The sequence below is a fragment of the Varanus komodoensis genome, unplaced genomic scaffold, assembly GCF_004798865.1.
Source record: "Varanus komodoensis strain SLA01 unplaced genomic scaffold, ASM479886v1 scaffold91, whole genome shotgun sequence".
Taxonomy (NCBI): domain Eukaryota; kingdom Metazoa; phylum Chordata; class Lepidosauria; order Squamata; family Varanidae; genus Varanus; species Varanus komodoensis.
In genome coordinates this window covers 1839869-1857904 of record NW_025336610.1, presented here as the reverse complement: position 1 = coordinate 1857904, position 18036 = coordinate 1839869, and the positions used below count along the sequence as shown (strand labels likewise).

Below are 18036 nucleotides of genomic sequence, written 5' to 3'. Positions count from 1 at the left end.
AAGGCTGCAATCCTATACACACTTGAGCTCCAGGAGGATTACTCCAGAGTAAACATTCATGGTTCATGGCACACAAGTTGTGTGTGTGACACCATGAAGGCTTTTGGCTTCTCGCCGGTGCAAAGCGGATGGGAGGCGTAGGGAGGGAGCCAAATGCCAAGGCAGACAACAAGCTGTGCTCGAGCGATGTTGTCAAGGGAGGTTTGCCGAAAGAAAATAATCCACTGGGCAGGGGAAGAGTGGAGGAGGGCTACTGACTCAGTGCTCTCGTGTTCCTGTGCCTCTCAGAGACACCTGGATCCACAGCTGGCTTCAAAATGGGTCACAAAGAGTGGTCATCAACGGCAGCTTCTCCACCTGGGGAGGAGTTGTGGGGGGGGGGGTACCATAATGCCCAGTCCCGAGACCAGAGATGGCCACTAACTATAGACCAGTGGCCAACATCCCGTTTCTGGGCAAGGTGTTAGAGCGGGTGGTGGCGGGACAACTCCAAGCTCTCTTGGATGAGACTGATTATCTGGACCCATTTCAGTCCGGCTTCAGACCCAGGTACGGTACTGAATCTGCCTTGGTCGCCCTGTACGATGACCTGTGCAGGGAGAAGGACAGGGGGAGTGCGTCCCTGTTGGTTCTCCTGGACCTCTCAGCGGCTTTCGATACCATCGACCATGGTATCCTTCTGGATAGGCTGGCAGGATTGGGGGTCGGAGGCACTGCTCTGCAGTGGTTCCGCTCCTATCTCAATGGTCGATTCCAGAACGTGGTGCTGGGGGACTATGTCTCTGCGCCATGGCAGATTTGCCATGGAGTACCGCAGGGGTCCATTTTGTCCCCCTTGCTGTTCAACATCTACATGAAACCGCTGGGAGAGGTCATCAGAAGGTGTGGGCTGCGGAATCATCAATACGCTGATGACACCCAGCTCTACCTCTCGTTTTCCACCAATCCAGGTGAGGCAGTGGCTGTGCTGAACCGGTGCCTGGCCGAGGTAATGGGCTGGATGAGGGCCAATAAACTGAAGCTCAATCCAGACAAGACGGAGGTCCTGTTGGTTGGTGGATCGAGCTTCGGAGAGGGTGGATTGAACCTAGTCCTGAATGGGGTTGCACTCCCTCTTAGGGACAAGGTCCGCAGCTTGGGAGTGCTCCTCGACCCAGAACTTTCACTGGAAGCTCAGGTGGCAGCGGTGGTGAGGAGCGCTTTCCTTCAGCTTCGGCTGATCCATCAACTGCACCCCTACCTAGAGTACGACTGCCTGGAGACAGTGACACACGTGCTGGTGACTTCCCAACTAGACTTCTGTAACGTGCTCTACGTGGGGCTACCCTTGAAGACGGCCCGGATACTTCAGTTGGTGCAGAATAGAGCTGCCAGGCTGCTGACGGGGACTGGGCGTTATGTTCACATGACTCCAGTCCTCCGTCAGCTTCACTGGCTTCCCATTGAAGTCTGGGCCCAATTCAAGGTGTTGGTGATGACCTATAAAGCCCTAAACGGCTTGGGTCCTGGCTACCTGAAGGAGCGCTTACGTCCATATACACCCGCCCGCCCCCTGAGATCTGCGGGAGAGGCCCTTCTCCGGGAACCCTCCATGAAAGAAATTAGGAGGGTAGGTACTTGGAGGAGGGCTTTCTCTGCGGTGGCGCCCAATCTATGGAATGCGCTCCCCAGAGAGGGCCGCCTGGCGCCGTCGTTATTTGTTTTTTGGCGCCAGGCGAAGACCTTTTTATTCAAACGTCATTTTAATTGCTAATATTATTTGCTTAATTCTTCGGCTAGGGCGACTTATTTTATAATGTTAATGTGTTTTATATTTTTAGTGTTTTATATTTTAACTGTTGTTTTGTAAGCTGCCCCGAGGCTTCGGCGAATGGGGCGGCCTAGAAATGTTTAAATAAATAAATAAACAAACATCTTCATTAATGATCTCGATGAGGAAATCCAGGGAATGATAATTACATTTGCAGAGAATACTAAGCTGGGTGGCAGAGCTAACACCCTGGAAGACAAGAAGAAGATCCAGGGGGACCCAGACAAGCTTGAATGCTGGGTGGAAAACAACCGAGCAAAACTCAGCAGGGGCAAATGCCAAGTCCTCCACCTAGGCAAAAATAAAAAAATAAAAATCAGCTGTATTGGCGCAAGATGGGGAATACTTGGCTCAGCAGTACTGAGAGTGAAAGGGACCTAGGTGTTGTTGTAGACGAGAAGCTGCATATGACCCAGCAGTGCAATGCAACTGCAAACACTATTTTGGGATGCAGAAGTAAAGCTCTCACTACCAGAAAAAGTGGGGATACAGGTGGCGCAGGGGTTTAAACCGCTGTGCTGCTGTGCTGGTTGATCGAAAGGTCACCGGTTCGAATCTGCACGCAGGTTGAGTTCCTGTTGCTCCATCTCAGCTCCTGCCGACCTTGCAAGGAGCGGTTCCTCTATGCTCCTCACTAGTCAGACCTCACCTGCAACACAGTATTCAGTTTTGGGCACCCAGGTATTCAAAGGATGCTGAAAATCTGGAGAGGGATCAGAGGAGGGCAACAAAGATGACACAGGCTGAGAAAATACATTTTATGACAAGAGGCTGAAAGAACTGGGCCTTGAGAAAAGAAGACTTTGAGGTGACGCGACAGCCCTCAAAGGCTGTCACAGAGGGGGAGGAGGACAAGACCCCCTCTCACTCATCCCGGAATGTGGGACGCGGAGCGATGAACTTGAATTATGGCACACCAGGTGCAGGCCGGACACAAGGATGACCTTCTGAGCGCCAGAGCAACAGGACAGTGGCACCGGCCTCCAAGAAAGGTGGCGGGCTCTTCTACTCTGGAAGCATTCGTGAAAAAGCTAGGCAGCCAGCTGAGTGGGATGGTGTAAGCTGGTGACCTGTCCCAGCAGGGGGGTGGACTCGGCGGCCTTCTTGGCCCCTTCCAACCCTACTCTTCTGTGATTCTGTGATTGTAGCAGATAAGAAGCAGAAGGGAGGTTGAGGCAGATGCTTGCTCAGATGCAGCGGCTTCTCAGAGGGCCCATCTTCTTCCTCCCCTCCCTCTGCTCGCCTCCGTAAGGCTTTCTGAACCTCGGATCCCCAGAGCGTGCCAATGGCCACGCTGACCAGGCACCGTGAGCGCTGCAGCCCTGCACATCTGGGGAACATCTGGAGTGCTGCCTCTGTTCTTCGGGGTCATGCAAGGTGACCTCAGTGGGCCACCCCACTCAGACACTTGGCATGAGGGGACAGATATCCATTCCTCTTTTTTCCAGGACGCCTTTTGTGGGATCATGACTTATTTAATTGAGGCAGGCCACGTTTTAGCCGGCACTCTCGGATTACAAGGCACTGGCAGCGAGGACTCTCTCTCCTCCTTTGTCTTGCCAGCCCCTCTGTCTCTGCCCACACTTCCAGCGCAACCGTAAACCCAGGCCTTTATGAACGGGTGTCTCGGCTGAATGAGCAGCCCTGCAGCTCTCAGCAGGGGGAAGGAGAAGAAGCCTGACCTGGGCTGAGGGAGGGAAGGAGCACGGAAACAGAAGGGGGGTGCGTGTGCCTGTGCGTGCACGTGCGTGACGCATGCCCACACGTGCAAAGCCGGAACGGAAAGAGGGGAGCACGGAAAGCATGCTTGCAAAAGGCACTTGGGTGCAGAAGTGACAGAGAACCGTCCTGGAATCCTGCAGCTTCCCTCTGGTTGGCTGCCGGTGGCGTCACGCCTGGGCCACGGCCCTCTGGCCCGCTCTGCGTCTCTGCCTTGATCGCAGCAATAAATCCTCCCCGGATGGCCCTGCAGCCAACGCCGAGCTCAGCCTAGCAGCATTTGCAAGGGTGTCACTTTTCTTGCAGTGCAGAGGTGGAACTGCTGCATCATTCTTGAAGTCACCTTTGCAGCCTCTCCCGCCTAAACTCGGCCCTTTCCCCCCACTCTGTCCTTGGGCCCCGGAGCCGCCGCCAACCCGGGTGGGCAGAACTGAGCCAGCCAGCCCCGGCGTCGCCTCGTCCCTCCTGCCGCAGCCTCGCTCAGCCCAGTTCCCTCCAGCAGCGTGGAACTGATGGGGGTGGCAGTGCGTCGCAGCCAGGGGGAGCTGGATTTGGGAAGCCCAGGCTTCAGAATCGCGGGCGAAGGTGGCGAGCAGGATGCGGAAGCCAGACTGCCACGCGCAGTAGCACTGATCCGGTTGAAAGGGTCTCCGCAGGACTCCAAGGCCCCACAGCCCTCCTTTCCACCTCGGCAGCCATTTGCTCCAGTCAGTCAGTGAATAAGCAGGGCCCGAGCTGCCCCCCTTCCCACCCCGCAGGCACCTTCCTGCGGGGAATGCAGCAAGCGGCAGCACGCTGTGCCAGGAACTGCTTTGCCAGCGATGGGGGGGCTTTGCATTGCCCGAGGCAAAGGACACCATGAGGGCCCCCTTCCCTTCCCACGCCAAGTGGACCAGCAGCTGAATGCGAACCACTCCCAAGGCTAACAGCGTCTCGCTGCCCTCCAGCGCAGCAGGCCAGGTTGTTGCCACGTGCCATCAAGGCATTCACGACATGGAAGGAGGGTGAACCGTCTGCTGATCAAATTTGCAGATGCCAGTAAAACTGGGGCAGTGGCCACAACTGAGGAGCAGGTACTCCAGATCCAAAAGGATCTGGACAGACTATGGAAGTGGGCAAGAGAAAACAGGATGACGTTCAATGCAGATAAGTGCAAGGTCTTGCACTTGGGGCGTAGGAATGGGTGTCATAAGTACAGGTTAGGGGACAAGTGGCTGGAGAGCAGCACTTGTGCAAGGGACCTCGGGGTGCTGGTTGACTGCAGGCTGAACATGAGCCAGCCGTGTGATGCGGTGGCCAAGAGGGCGAGCGCCACCCTTGGTTGCATAGCCGGAAGTGTGGCTTCTAGATCAAGAGAGGTATTACTGCCACTCTACACGACTCTGGTGCGCCCGCAACTGGAGTATTGTGCTCAGTTCTGGGCCCCTCATTACAGAAGGGATATAGTCAAGTTGGAGTCAGTGCAGCGTCGGGCCACAAGGTTGGTGGTCAGTTTGCAGGGGATGCCGTATGAGGCGAGACTGAGGGAACTGGGTCTCTTCAGCGTGGAGGAGACTCAGGGGATCTGTTGGCGACATGCAGGTATGTGAGGGGGTGTCACACGGAGGTGGGGAGAGACCTGTTCTCCCCTGCAGAGGAAGGCAGGACACACTCCAACGGAGCCAAGCTCAGGGAGCCAAGGTTCCATTCGGATGCCAGGAAGCACTTCCTGACAGTCAGGACCCCGAGGGTGTGGAATGGGCTTCCACGAGAGGTGGCTGAGGCCCCACCGGTGGGGTGTTCAAGGACAGGCTGGACGTGCACATGGTGGGCATGTCGTGAGCGGAGCTGGCTAGTGCCGGCTGGTGCTGGAGATCAGACTAGATGGCCTGGGAGGCCCCTTCTGACTCGCGCTGTTTTCTTTGTTTCTGTTTTCTAAGTCGTCCCTTATTTCACTGCATTTATTACACTGGTATGCAGCCCCAAAGCCCATAGGACTCTCTGGGTGGCTTCAATAGAGCAAAAAATACATATTCCAAGCAAATACAATAATGCAATAGAGCAATACAGTCAAGCAAGACAATATTTAACTGTAAGCAATACAAAATCAAAACAGACCTTAGTGCTCTTATTCACATTCCTGCACATGTGACCTGAATTCACGTTCCTGCACATCAGAGGATCCGAAAAGCCAGCAGCAGGGAAGGAGTGGGCAGGGAAAGGTCGCAGCCTGCTCCCCCGGTGTCTTGGTCTCAACCCGAATCAGGGCCACTTGCTGCCCGGGAAGACGGGAGCTCTCCCGCCACCTGGGCCGGGCAGCGTGTTGGCAAAAGGCAAGGCCGGGGATGCTGGGTGAACCAGAACCTGCCCAGGCCCCACACACTGAAATGGCTCTTATTTCATGTTTTATTCATTGTCCATGTGTTAAACTTACTCTCCATAACACAATAAAGGACGCAATGTAAAACTCAGTAATAAATATAGCCAGTGCTTTTCTTGTAACAAAAATAGGTGCCGGAACTCACATCTTGCTAATCTTTTATTTAGGGATTTTTTAGGGTAATCTTTTATTAGCAGGACTGGTGGTTGAGAAGTTATTGGTAATTTTTTTCATTTTTAAATTTGGGGTCACACTTTTACACTAAAAATTAAAAAAAGATGTTCAATTCACCAACTTTTTTTAAAATAAAGGAATTATTGACCTTTTGCACATAGTCAGCCACCCTACACACGCCAACACTGTGTAATGAAATATAATGGTTGCCGCCCGCAGTAAGTGTGCGACCACACGACCGGTCACAAGCCAAGCAGCGTCACAACCCGAGCAGCGCCCTCACAACCAGTGCGGACACACAAGCAGCCTGCTGGCACTATTTTAATGATTTTGCCGCCGACCTGCTATGCCCGACACGGCCATTCAAAATCACGTGGAAAAATCCGTCAAAAAAAGGTGCCGGAACGCTGTTCTGGTGCATTCTAGGACAAAAAAAGCCCTGAATATAGCCGTATAAAGAATTTAAATATAAAAATAAAAATATAGGGAGCCACTGCAGCTGAGCATGCAGGAGTGGGAGTCAGGCGACCTGGGTCCTAGTCCCCGCTCAGCCACGGAGCGCCTGGGTGACTCTGGGCCAGACACAGACTCCCAGCTCAGACTCCCTCACAGGGTTGTTGTTGGGAGGAGAAGATCGCAAGCAGGAGGAAGAGAAAGATGTAAGCAACCTTGAGTTCTTTAGAAGGAGAAAAGGTGAGATATAATAATCATAGATACTGAATAGATTCACCATCTACTCCCATCTCTTCCTCCAAAAGTATTAGATTGTGCCTCACATTTGAGTGAATTTAAAGCATTTGTTCTTCCAAAATGATATAAAAGGGGAGATTTCTTTTCAACAGATCTGTGCTCTTGTATGTCTGCATTCTCTCTGTTCTCTGCTGGGGTATGCCAGGAATTTGTAGCCCTTTTTATTTCTTTATTATTTAATTTCTATATCACCCAATAGTGAAGCCCTCTGGCTGGTTCACAACAGCACATTAAAAATAACAATAAAAGATACATCCTATTAAAACATCATTAAAAGTTTACATTACAAAATGCAGGAGCAAATTTAAAGCACATTTTATTTATTTATTAATTAAAACATTTCTATGCCGCCCCTTGCCGAAGCCTTGGGGCGGCTTACAACACCATAAAATACAATAAAATACAAAAATAACAATATAAAATTAACAATATAAAATAAATAACAATGTAAAAGAAGTCGCCCTGGCCAGATAAATAAGCAAATACTGTTAACAATTAAAACCCCACCCCGGAAACTGCAGGTAGCAGTCAACACTGCATTAGCGGGGACTGGGGCACAGGATCCCCACGAAAGTGGGAAAACCGTGTCTCTAGAGTCTTCTTGCCCACAGAGAGACAAAACAAGGGAAGCTGGCTAGCACAGCGGTGCCTCGGCTCACGAAGGCCTCGGCTCACAACCAAATCGGGTCGCGGACAAAAATCTCCTGAAGATTTTGACTTGGGCCGCGAACTCCGTGTTGGGTGGCAACCAAGATCGCAGCCATCTCCCCCTGCCCCGAGTAGGGAGATGGCCACGATCAATGTGCGCGATCACGGGCGCGCTCCTGCAGGAAAGACGGGTGCGATCGCGGCCATCTCCCCGCACAACCGGCGCGATCGCGGCCGTCTCCCCCCGCGACCGGCGCGATCGCGGCCGTCTCCCCCCCACGCCCGAGCGGGGAGATGGCCAGGATGGCGGTTGCATCCGTGCAGGGAAGACACAGAGGAGCCGATGACAGAAGCACTTGCTGAGGGGGTTCCACCGAGGAAGAGGAAGGCGGGGAGGAGGTGAGCGGTGATGTGATACCATCCATTATGGAAAAATGGAACGAGCGCCAGGATTTCTTTGAGAAGCACCACCCCAGCATAACTGAAGCAAACAGAGTTTTGAATCTGATGAACGACAACGTGGTCTCTCATTTCCGGAGGGTTACGCAGCGCAGGAAAAACAAGTGACTATACACAGATTTTTCACCAGAATTGACCCTGCAGCTAAGAGGCAAAGAAGAGAGGAAGCCCCTGAAAGAGATGCCCCCAGTGTCCTTCTGGAGGGGACTCTCCCTCAAAACAAGAACCTCCCCCCCACCCAGGTTAGGGTTCTCCACTGTACTGCACAGTACTTGGTTGTCCTTTGTCACTTTGTTCAAATTCTTCTGATTAAAAAAAAATAGTTACAGAACGGACTAACCTTATTTACATTGGACCTTATAGGGAAAATTGACTTGGGTTACAACCAATTTGTGTCACAACCAGAGTTGTGGAACGGATTAAGTTCATGGGTTGAGGTACCACTGTACTGAGACAAAGAGTGTGGCATCCCCAAGCAGAGGGCATAGTTCCCTAGAGATATTTGTGGTTGTTCCCAAGAGATATTTATGGGTTTTCTACTTTCTTGGGGGCCCTGTGCCCCTAAACCCTGTGCATGAGGGTTGATGATCAACCATGGTTAAGTAAAACTGCAGTAACGGTGACTGTGGATACCCTGTTGTGTACACACACACACACACACACACACTAACATATAAGGTGACTCACATATACAGTGACGTCAGTATTTTGGGCTGCTTTCTGGTGCTTTCTGGTTGGGCATAAAAGCTGTTCCCAAGTTTTGCTTTGCTATTTTTGGTTTCAAGGGTCGTCTTATATAGCAACATACTGTATATAACGCAGGGAAGACCTGCTTAACAGCTAGCAGACCCCAGCAACTTGAATGCCCTGTGACTCTTTACAGAGCACCACAGAGATAGTAAAGTCGGTGCCAGGCGGGCCTCAGTGCTGCGGAGCCACCTCTGCCAAGGCCCTTCTCCTTGTTGTGCCCAGCAAAGCCTCCCTCGGAGGTGGCAGTTGGAGGAAGGCCCCGATCTGCTTGTGGCGTCCAGAAATATGACGGTTGGGAGAGGCGTTCTGTCTGGCATCGGGGTCCCGAGCCAAGTAGGCCTTCATGGGTTACTTCCAGCACCCTGGAAACACAGAGGCGCAAGCAGCGCGGAAGTGGCGCTGTGTGATCACGATCCCCTCGCTGCAGTGTGCTCACTGGAACCTGCTTGTAAGAACATACAGGCTCCTGCTGCAAGGGCATAATCTTATCTGAGCTGTTCCTAGGGAGTAGTTTACTTCTGAGGAGTGCTCCTTGAGGAGCAGAGGAAACATATGCTGAATGCACGCCAGTTTCTAGAGAACGCAACATGCCATTGCTTAGAAGGCAGTCCCGCTGCACTGAGTGGGGCCTGCTCCCAAACCGGTGGATTTGGGATCTCAGCATTCCTCAAAAGACAGGGACACGTTTATCCCTGCGCACGTGCCAGGGCCGAACGTGTTTATTCAGCTGATGCTATTTACCTCACGGGCCGCCTGGAGAAACGGTTCTCTCCAAAAGCACACAATTCAGACAGAATCCACATCACCAGCCTAACAACAATTCCAAAATCTGTTTAGGGCTATACGATACCTGTCAGGAGAATAAAGGGAATATAGACAGAAATGATATGAAGTAAATCCAGATTGCAAATCAGGTATTTTTGCAATTATAGAACAGCATCAAAAGCTTCGGGGGGCCCGGTGAGCTGCAGCGCCCCCCCAGTCACTCCTGTGCTGGCAGCCTTGCGGTCCAGATGGTCCCATCTCCCTGCAGGGGCTGCAGTCACCATGGCAACCGTGCACTGGAGCCTTGGTTCGTGGCTGCTTCCTCTGCCTGCAGCTTGAGAGGTGGGCTGGTTTGTTGCTGTAACACTCGAATTCCTGCAATGGTTGAGCGGGCGCTGTGGCGACTCTCTGCTTCGGGATCCATTTTGGATATCAAGGGCGCAGCCACACCAAATGCCCCTGATTACAAGGGACAGAGACATTTCCTGGAACCCAGTCCTCCTCCTTCAGTTTCCCTCTTTGTGCAACTTCAAATTTTGCTTTCGTGCCCTTGCACGAGGAGAAGTTACCATTTCTGAGTGCAGAAACATGATTCTTGACTCCAGTTGACATGCATATTAATTCGGCTTGTATCCTGCCTTTTATTTTATTCCTGCATGGAGCCCACAGCGGCTCACCTCCTCCTTCCCCTCTTCCTCTCCATTTCCTCTTCACAAGAACCCCGCGAGATTGATCAGGCTGGGAGGCAGTGGCTGGCCCCGCGGGGGTCACCCAGGGAGCGCCACAGCCCAGGTGGGGACTGGCAGCTGGATTTCCCCAGTCTCAGCCCGGCACAGGAAGCCGCACTGGCCCTCCCGCTTATGGAAACTTGCGTGCGTGCGGTGCTGGGGCTGCCTGGGCGCACTCACTCAGCCACAGCCAGTGCAGCGGGGCTTGCTCCAAGGCACAAGGCAAAGGCACTTTACTCCAAGGTAAAGCCTCGGCGCTTGGAGTGCAGGCAGCTGAGGAAAGCCGATCTAGGCTTCACTTCGAAAACTCGGCTCACCTTCCTTGTCCGCAAAGGAGGGGGCCGGCTCATGCCTCCCCCACCTCGAGGCCGCCGGGAGCGGTGGCCCCGGACATGCCGAGGGGGCCCCGTCCAGAAGCGTCTCCCCAGGCCCCTTGGCAGGGCTTGGCCCTCTGCAGCGGCCGACGAGGAAGCTGCAAGGAGCAGGTGACGCCACTGTGCAAGGCCTTCCCAGTCCGCGCAGGAGAAAGCTCCGCGCATCCCGTGGTGCTTGCTGGTTTGCAGCCGGTGAAATGGAAACGCTACAAAAGCGACTTCTTGCAAGGGAATAATATCTGATGCTTGTCCAATTAAGGAAAGGGCCGCACAGGTGCCCATGGCGGTCGATACGGCCTGTGTCCTAAGCGCGCCTGGCCTGGGCGTGCAAGCACCTCCGTGCAGTCCCGGGCCTCTTTACCGGGCAGGCCACCAGAGGAGCGTGAGCAGCCGTGGGGGTGAGAACCTGGGCCGGGGCCAGGGAGAGCCGGGCTCTAGTCCCTGCTCGGCTGCGAAGCTCCCTGCGGGCCAGTCGCTGCCTCTCAGCCTACCTCACAGGGTTGTTGTTGTGTGTGCGAGGGTACAACGGAGCTGTGTTAGCCTCCTTGGGTTCCTCACAGGGTACAAATGCAACGCGACGCAGACATGATAATGAGAATGATAATCGTACGCCTGCTCAGAGAGAGAAGGAATGAGTCAGCAGCACGGACTACATTTCCCGAAAGCCCTCGCGACGCTCCTGGGCGGCGGCGGGTTAAGACACGCTGCGCGCGCAGCGCAGCCCGAGGGGCGGGGAATCCACGCCCTAAGCGCGTGAGGGGCGGGGCCGCGCCGTCCTTCGCCCCAGGCCGGCGACGGGCGCGGGCGGCGGCCGAGAGCCGAGGTGGGCGGGGCCTGCCGGGGGGCGGGGCCTTCCCTCCCTCCCCGCCCGCCCCGCCCCGCCCCGCGGTTGTTGATTGTTTCTCTCCGGCCGGCTCAGCGCCTCCCAGTCCGGCTCGGGAGCGCGCCGGGCGGTCGGGGGCGCGCCGCTCCTGCGAGAGAGTGAGGGGGCGTCCGCGCGCGCGGGGGCTGGGGGGCCCGCCGTGCCGGTCCGGTGGGGGGCGGGCTCCGCACGTGGGGAGGCTTGCGAAGGACCCGCGCCCCGTGCGCCCCCTGCCCGCCGACTTCCCCGCGCGGGGGGCGTTGGCGCCTTCTCCCCCCCTCGGCTGGGAGCTGCTTTCGGGAGGGCGCCCGCCGTGCCGGGCTCGCCCCCTGCGAGGCAGCCCCTCCCAGCGCCCCCCCTTAGGGAGCCGCCCCCCCCCCGCGGCCGTGGTATGCGCCCGCCGGCCGGCCGGGAGGGGCGTCCTTGCACGCACGTGTGAGCCGAGCCGCAGCCCAGCCCGCGCACTCTCGCCCTCTGCAGCATCTGCAGCCGTCGCCCGGCCGCGAGGAAGATGGGGGACCCCCGGGACGTGGGCGACGTGAACTCCAACCTGCTCATCGCCTCCGGCACGGGGGACTCGCAGCTGGACGAGGCGGTCGCGCAGTGGCTCACCTGGGACAAGGTGAGGGCGGGCGCGTTCCCCCCCCCCCCGGCCCCCCGGCCCCTCGTCTCCCTCCCGGACGCCTCGGGTCCCTTGAAGTACCTGTCGGAGGCGATGCTATAAATTCTGCCGGCCATGCCTGCGGTGCTGCCAGCCCCTGAAATAGGAGATGGGAGCCTGCCGTGGAAACCCTGCCCATAAAGCTACGGTGCCGTGCGGCAACGGGCATCCTTCCCCCTGGCAGGGCAGGTGCATTTGGGTCAGAGCGCCAGAGCGCTGCCACCGCAAATGCGGCCGATGGGTGTGCTTCGCGGGTGCAACGGGTAGTGCCTGTGTGAGGTTTCCCCCCTAGTGCCATTTTTCCTACCCTTTCAAAAATAGATAGCGGTATTGTGAAAGATCTGCGTTTGTGAGCGGTGAAGCATTACATTCACATTCCTTTTAAAATTAAAGGGTTTCTGGGGTGCCCATTCAGGAAGACCATGGTTTGAAATGGAAGCAGTGCCCTTCTGGGTCAGAGCAGGGGGCTTGCCATCTTCTGCGGGCTGGGAGGAAAAACGGCTGCTTGGTCTTCTCGCCCGACAGAGATGCTGCTCCCTTGTTTCATCACCGGCTGCTGCGATCCAGAGGCAGCAGCGCTCGATAAACAGCTATGTAGCAGAGTGACTCATCGCATCTCAGCTATGTAGCCGGGGCATGTTGTTGAAGAAAATATTCCAAGGAGCTGGATGGTTTGCATTTTTCTGGCTCACACTGTATATTTTCAGCAAGGGGCAACTCTGATTTTGGCTTGATTTTGCCTTTGCAGTACATTGGAATACCAAGAATAAGCTTAAGCAACTTTTTTGGGAAAATTTTGTTTAAGCTTCTTATGAGTTCCCATTCCTGTAAAAATATAACCCATCAAAGCACAATTTGTTTGCAAGCTGCAGTTCTGTGTTTTGTCTTAAAAGCCCTTCCCTTTTCCGATCTTTGCAATGTTGCAATGCAATGTCTGCTTTTTTGCTTTGCATCCTTTGCTCTCTCTGCAAAGATACTTCAGTCTGTCATCAATTTCTTTTGTACTGGATTTCAGTAGCCTGCATGTGTTCTGGCCAGTGACCTCAGATCTGGTTCCCCATGCCTTGTTCCCAGTTTCTCCCTCAGCCCCCATTGCTTGGTGATGCCATAGAGAGCCTTCGTGATAGTGAGGGGAGAGAACCGTGTGCGATGAGAGAGCGATCCGTAGCCTGGAACATAATGAGCTCTCTCTGAAATTCTCATGCAGGGAAAGCATTCTGTGTAGGACAGGGTACTTCTAAGCACAAAACCAAGTGGAAGCAGATATTAAATTAAGAAAGGGACCTGCGTGGTAGACTGGAAGGCATCAACCCATGAAGGAGGGAGGACATTTTGGTGTTTCTCCCTTCAGAGAGTCTCTAGAGGCAAAATACACTCCAGTGCAAACTGGGAATCTTGGTTAGCTTCTTTATATCATGGTAGGGAGGGCTAATGATTCAGTGAGCGTCACAACCATTCTTTAAAATGGATTTAAAAGCGATTGTTTACAGACCTTTAATGTGCTCTGTTGCTGGTTACTGTGCATGTAAATGTTGAGATGGCTGAGCATTCTTACCGTGAGAGATGTGCCTCCGTGCTGCATCTCCTTGAGGTTAAAACCAGTGCTCTTGCATGCGGTAGAATTTATGTGCGTTATGGCATTCGTAATCTGTCATTCTCAGCAGGGAACATGGGTTGGTGATGTGAACAGCATTGGCCATTGTTTAATTTTAATTCCTTTTATTAATGTTGGGTTTTGCCTCAGGAGAGGCAGCACCAGAGCCGCCCAACTGTAAAATCAGAAGCAGTTGCACCCCAGTGCTGTAGCTTTTTGTGGTAACAGGGAGCACGCATCGATACGTGCGTTATCCGTGCAGCGTGCCGAGTTTGCAGGTTGGCTCATGGGCTGATTGAGTCAGCAGTGGCCTCTGGGGTGGACATAGGAAATGACGGTCATGTATGCCACTGGTTGTGTAGCGAGGGAAGGGGGCAGCATCGCCCGTGTTTGGGACATGCTGGGTGATGCTGGGAAGAGCAACTGGTTGGTGGTGGAGTGTGTGCTTTGGGGTGGGTTCCAGGTTCGTGCAGCAGGTGATGAGAGTCTTCCAGTGGAGATCCTGGAAGGATGCTGCCATCCGATTATTGATCCTGGAGTCGATGGACCAATACCGTGTTCTTCTCAAAACTTTTATTCTGTAACTGGCCTCTTTCATTCATGCACTTTTATGGGGGGAGCGGTAGGTGATGGTCTCTTCAGTTGGTCGCCCCTGTGTGTTTCCCCGCCATGCCTTCAGTCCATTTTTCCCCATCAGAAAAGAATCTGCTTAGGAGGAGAGGAGAGGAAAGGAAAGATGTGTCTTTGTATGGGCGGCTCTAGCAATCCTCTGTCTGATTTGTGATGCCCCAAGGTCTGAATTGGTCCAGTGGCTAGTTGCAGAACCCCATTTAAACCGAAGTACTTCTGCTTCATTGGCCTTTGGATCCAGCTGTCTAACAATGTGCAGTTGGACATGCCTGGTCCTCTGACATGTCTCATGTTTGGACGTAGACGTTCAGGCTAAGGCAAGAGGGGGCAGTACCCTTCCAGATGTTTGGGCCTACAGCTTCCATAATCCCTTATCATTGCCTGAACCAGCTGCAGCTAAGGAACGTGGTTGGCCAAATGATTTTGAAAAGTCACAGGCTGCCTTCATTTGGACTAAGGTATTTGAGAGCCAGCATGGTATAGTGGTTAAGAGCATGGGACTGGGACTCAGGAGTTCTGGGTTCTAGTCCCCACTCAGCCATGGAGCCCACTGGGTGACTTGGGCCAGTCACAGCCTCTCCGCCCAACCCACCTCACAGGATTGTTGTTGTGGGGATAAGATGGAGGAGGAGAATGATGTAAGCCGCTTTGAGTTTGCTGTAAGAAAAAAAGTGGGCTATAAATCCAATAAATGAAGAAAAATAAATGTTCGTTTGAGTTCTGCCAAGAAAAATGGCACTCAAGATGGTATTGTGTGATAATGGGCCGAGCTCTCCTGAGTCATGCGGGGTGAAATGACTCATCTCCTCCATTCTTATCCTTTCCAGCCAGTGGATCTGAGATTGGCATTCTTGCATATGGATAGATGGAAATAGTACCTTTGGATTGAATTGCTTATAATCTCGCTCTAGAGGGCAGTGAAAATGTTAGATGAAACTGGTGTGCGTGTATCTGGAGGTATGCTGGCTCCAGCCAGAGAACTGGTTCTTTCTTGATGAGGATTTAAGTTGCATGAGTTGCTTTCTTGAGGAGGATTTAAGAATGCCATGTCCTTCCTGTGAACGTTGACTTCAAAGAGTTGGACTTAATTCAGGAGCAAAGGGCTTCCCGCTGCTTCTGAGTGCTGCGATTCCCACAGAAGGTCCTGAGAACTGTGGAGCTTGGGAAGTGTCCATGGGAGCGGAGCACTGAGTGCGGCTGCGTCGCTTCCTTTCCTCGGCTCCTGCGCGAGACCCCTTGAGAAACACCGAGCAGCCCGGCTGGAGCAGGCCAAGGTCCATCCCGGCCAGCGCTATGGACATGGTGGCAAGCCTGCTGCCCGCAGGATCCCTCCAGCAGGACGGGTGGGTGGAGGACCTCTGCCGGCCAAGCTCCTCAGCACCTGGCGCCTGCGGGCAGACCGCCCCTGCTAAGGGAGGGTGCGCACAGCCGGCAGAGCTGGTGGCCGCAGACAGACAGCTTGGCCTCTCATGAGTCTGCCCAGTCCTCTTTGAAAGCCACCCGGATCGTGGCCACCCGCACTTCCCAGGCAGCCAGTTCCACAGATCATTTAGATGGTGCGTGACGCGCTTGCTCTCGCCTCTCCTAAACATCCCCCCGGCCAGCCTCATAGGTGAGTTAAGAGTCGTGGGAAAGGGAGAACTTGCGTTTGTCTTAACCGTGACCTTTGGTAATGGACTTGTACAGCCTCTTGGTGTCTGCCGGTGTGATGGAACAAGCTGCCAGCACTTTGATGTCTGTGATTTTGTGCGGGAAGGATACTCATAGAGGCGACTGCCTGGACAGAAGGACTGTTTCATATCATTTCTCAGACAGGAAAAATATAACAGAAACTTGGGAATGCTTGAGTGAAACATCGTGGAGGCATTTTCTTGCTTGCCGTTTTAAAACTGGCCTAATTGAAAAAGTTTTCCGTTGACTGTTATGCTTGAAACCTTTCCGTGACGGCCACTTGCTGTTCTTACCTGTCACCTAATTTAAGCAAGAGGCAAGTCAGCTGAGTGGTAGATAATGGTGGTTTTATGAAGCTGACGGAGCAGTGATGGAATGACCTCGCCTGCTTTCTCCTTGGTGGTCAAGCGCCGTTCCAGGGTTTGAAGACCTGGGACTGGCCTGAAGAGTTCTCAGCCCTGTTGCAGGGCAGAGTTGATGATCTCTACCGCAGCCTTCCTCACGCCAGTGTCCTCCAGTTGTTTTGGGCCGGAGTGTCTGTAGTTCCCAAGGACCGTGCTGGCTGGAAATGCTGGGAAGGCACGAGGGCGGGGGAGACCGACCTTCAGCGTTTCCCCCAATACCTGGAGCCAACCTAGAAAAACTGGTTTTCGGGGCTAAGGTAGGAATATCTTCTGCCCTTGGCTGGTTGTTTTTCCCCTTTTAAATAAAGATCAGCTTTCCGGCTGGTTCGTGGAGGAAGGGGGCTGGCATGAATCCTTTGCACGTGCCATTGCCATGTTCAGCTTGGGTGGTGGGGGAGAGTGAGGAGGCCTGTTGCATCTCTGCCTGCTGCTGTCGGGCTGGTGCGTCACCGCCAACTACAGGCGACCCCTTGAAAGAACGCCCCCCAAAATCTCCTGTCCATGACAGCTCCGTCCAGCTCGCCCAAATTCAGGGCTGTGACTTCCTTTACAGGTTCAACCCATCTCGCATTTGGTCTTCCCTTTTGTTCCTGCCTCCGTTTTTCCCTGGATAACTGCCTTCTCCAGGGAGTCTGGCCTTCCCGTGATGCGTCCGAAGTGAGACAGTGCCAGTGTCATCACTTTTGCCCCCAAGGAAAGCTCCGGCTTGACTTGACCCACTTGTTTGTCTTTCTGTTGGTCCAGGGTTTTCAGGAAGATCTCCCCAAGCTCATGTTTTGGATGCACCGGTTTTCTTCCTGTTGGCTTGCTTCACTGTCCAGCTTTCACACTGATATGTTGTGATTTTGCAATGCTGTTGTTTGGATGATCCTGGCCTTGGATTCAAGTGAAATGTCATTCTTTCTTCACTGCCCTTCCAAGTCTTAGTCTTCTTCACATTTCTTAGTTTCAGTCTCCTTTTGGATTGATGATTGAGCCAAGGTATGTGAAATTATTCACAGTTTTGATTTCATCATTATACTCAATAAAGTTGTGTAATGGCTCTGTGGGCATGCCCTTTGTTTTCTTAATTCTTAATATTCAGCTGCAGTCCGGTTTTTGTACTTTCTTCTTTCGTTTCTATCAGGAGTTGTTTCAATTAACTCCTGTTTTCTGCCAATAGTATGGTATCCTCTGCATATCTTAAATCAGGGATGTTTCTTCCGGCAATTTCCACCCCTTCCTCTGCTTCTGATCTAGCTTTCCTTATGATGCCTTCTGCGTATGGAGAGAGAGGAAGATAAAATACGTCCTTGCCTGACACCTTTGCCCATGGGAAGCCATCCTGCTTCTCCGTATTCTTCTCCGTATTCTGTCATGGCTTCCTCTTCATGATGCAGGTTTCACATCAGGATGATCAAGTGCAGAGGCTTAGCTGTTTCTTCCAGAACCATCCATCGCTTCTCATGATCCACACATCTGTGGATATAGGCTGTGCATTATTTATATTGGGGAACTTTGAAGGATACTTATGAGTGTGGTAGGATGGAAGCATTAATCAGGAATTTAATTTTGATAGGAAAATATTAGTTTGCCTTTTTCACTGAGTAGTTCTCCTACTGGATATCTGAATGTAGTAGCAAATTTCAGAGTGTTTAATTTTGGGTGGTGATAGGATTAAACAGCAACAACATCGGTG

General features: G+C 53.2%; 1 protein-coding gene across 1 annotated transcript in view; it reads left to right on the top strand.

Moving 5' to 3' along the window:
- Positions 1 to 11476: 11476 nt before the first annotated feature.
- Positions 11477 to 18036, top strand: part of PGM2L1 (phosphoglucomutase 2 like 1) — a 49560-nt gene continuing 43000 nt past the window's right edge. The window contains exons 1-2 of the mRNA XM_044418548.1: positions 11477 to 11517; positions 11879 to 12020. Of these exons, the coding sequence (XP_044274483.1) occupies positions 11910 to 12020 (111 nt within the window). The 5' untranslated portion in view covers positions 11477 to 11517; positions 11879 to 11909. The remainder of the gene's footprint in view (positions 11518 to 11878; positions 12021 to 18036) is intronic.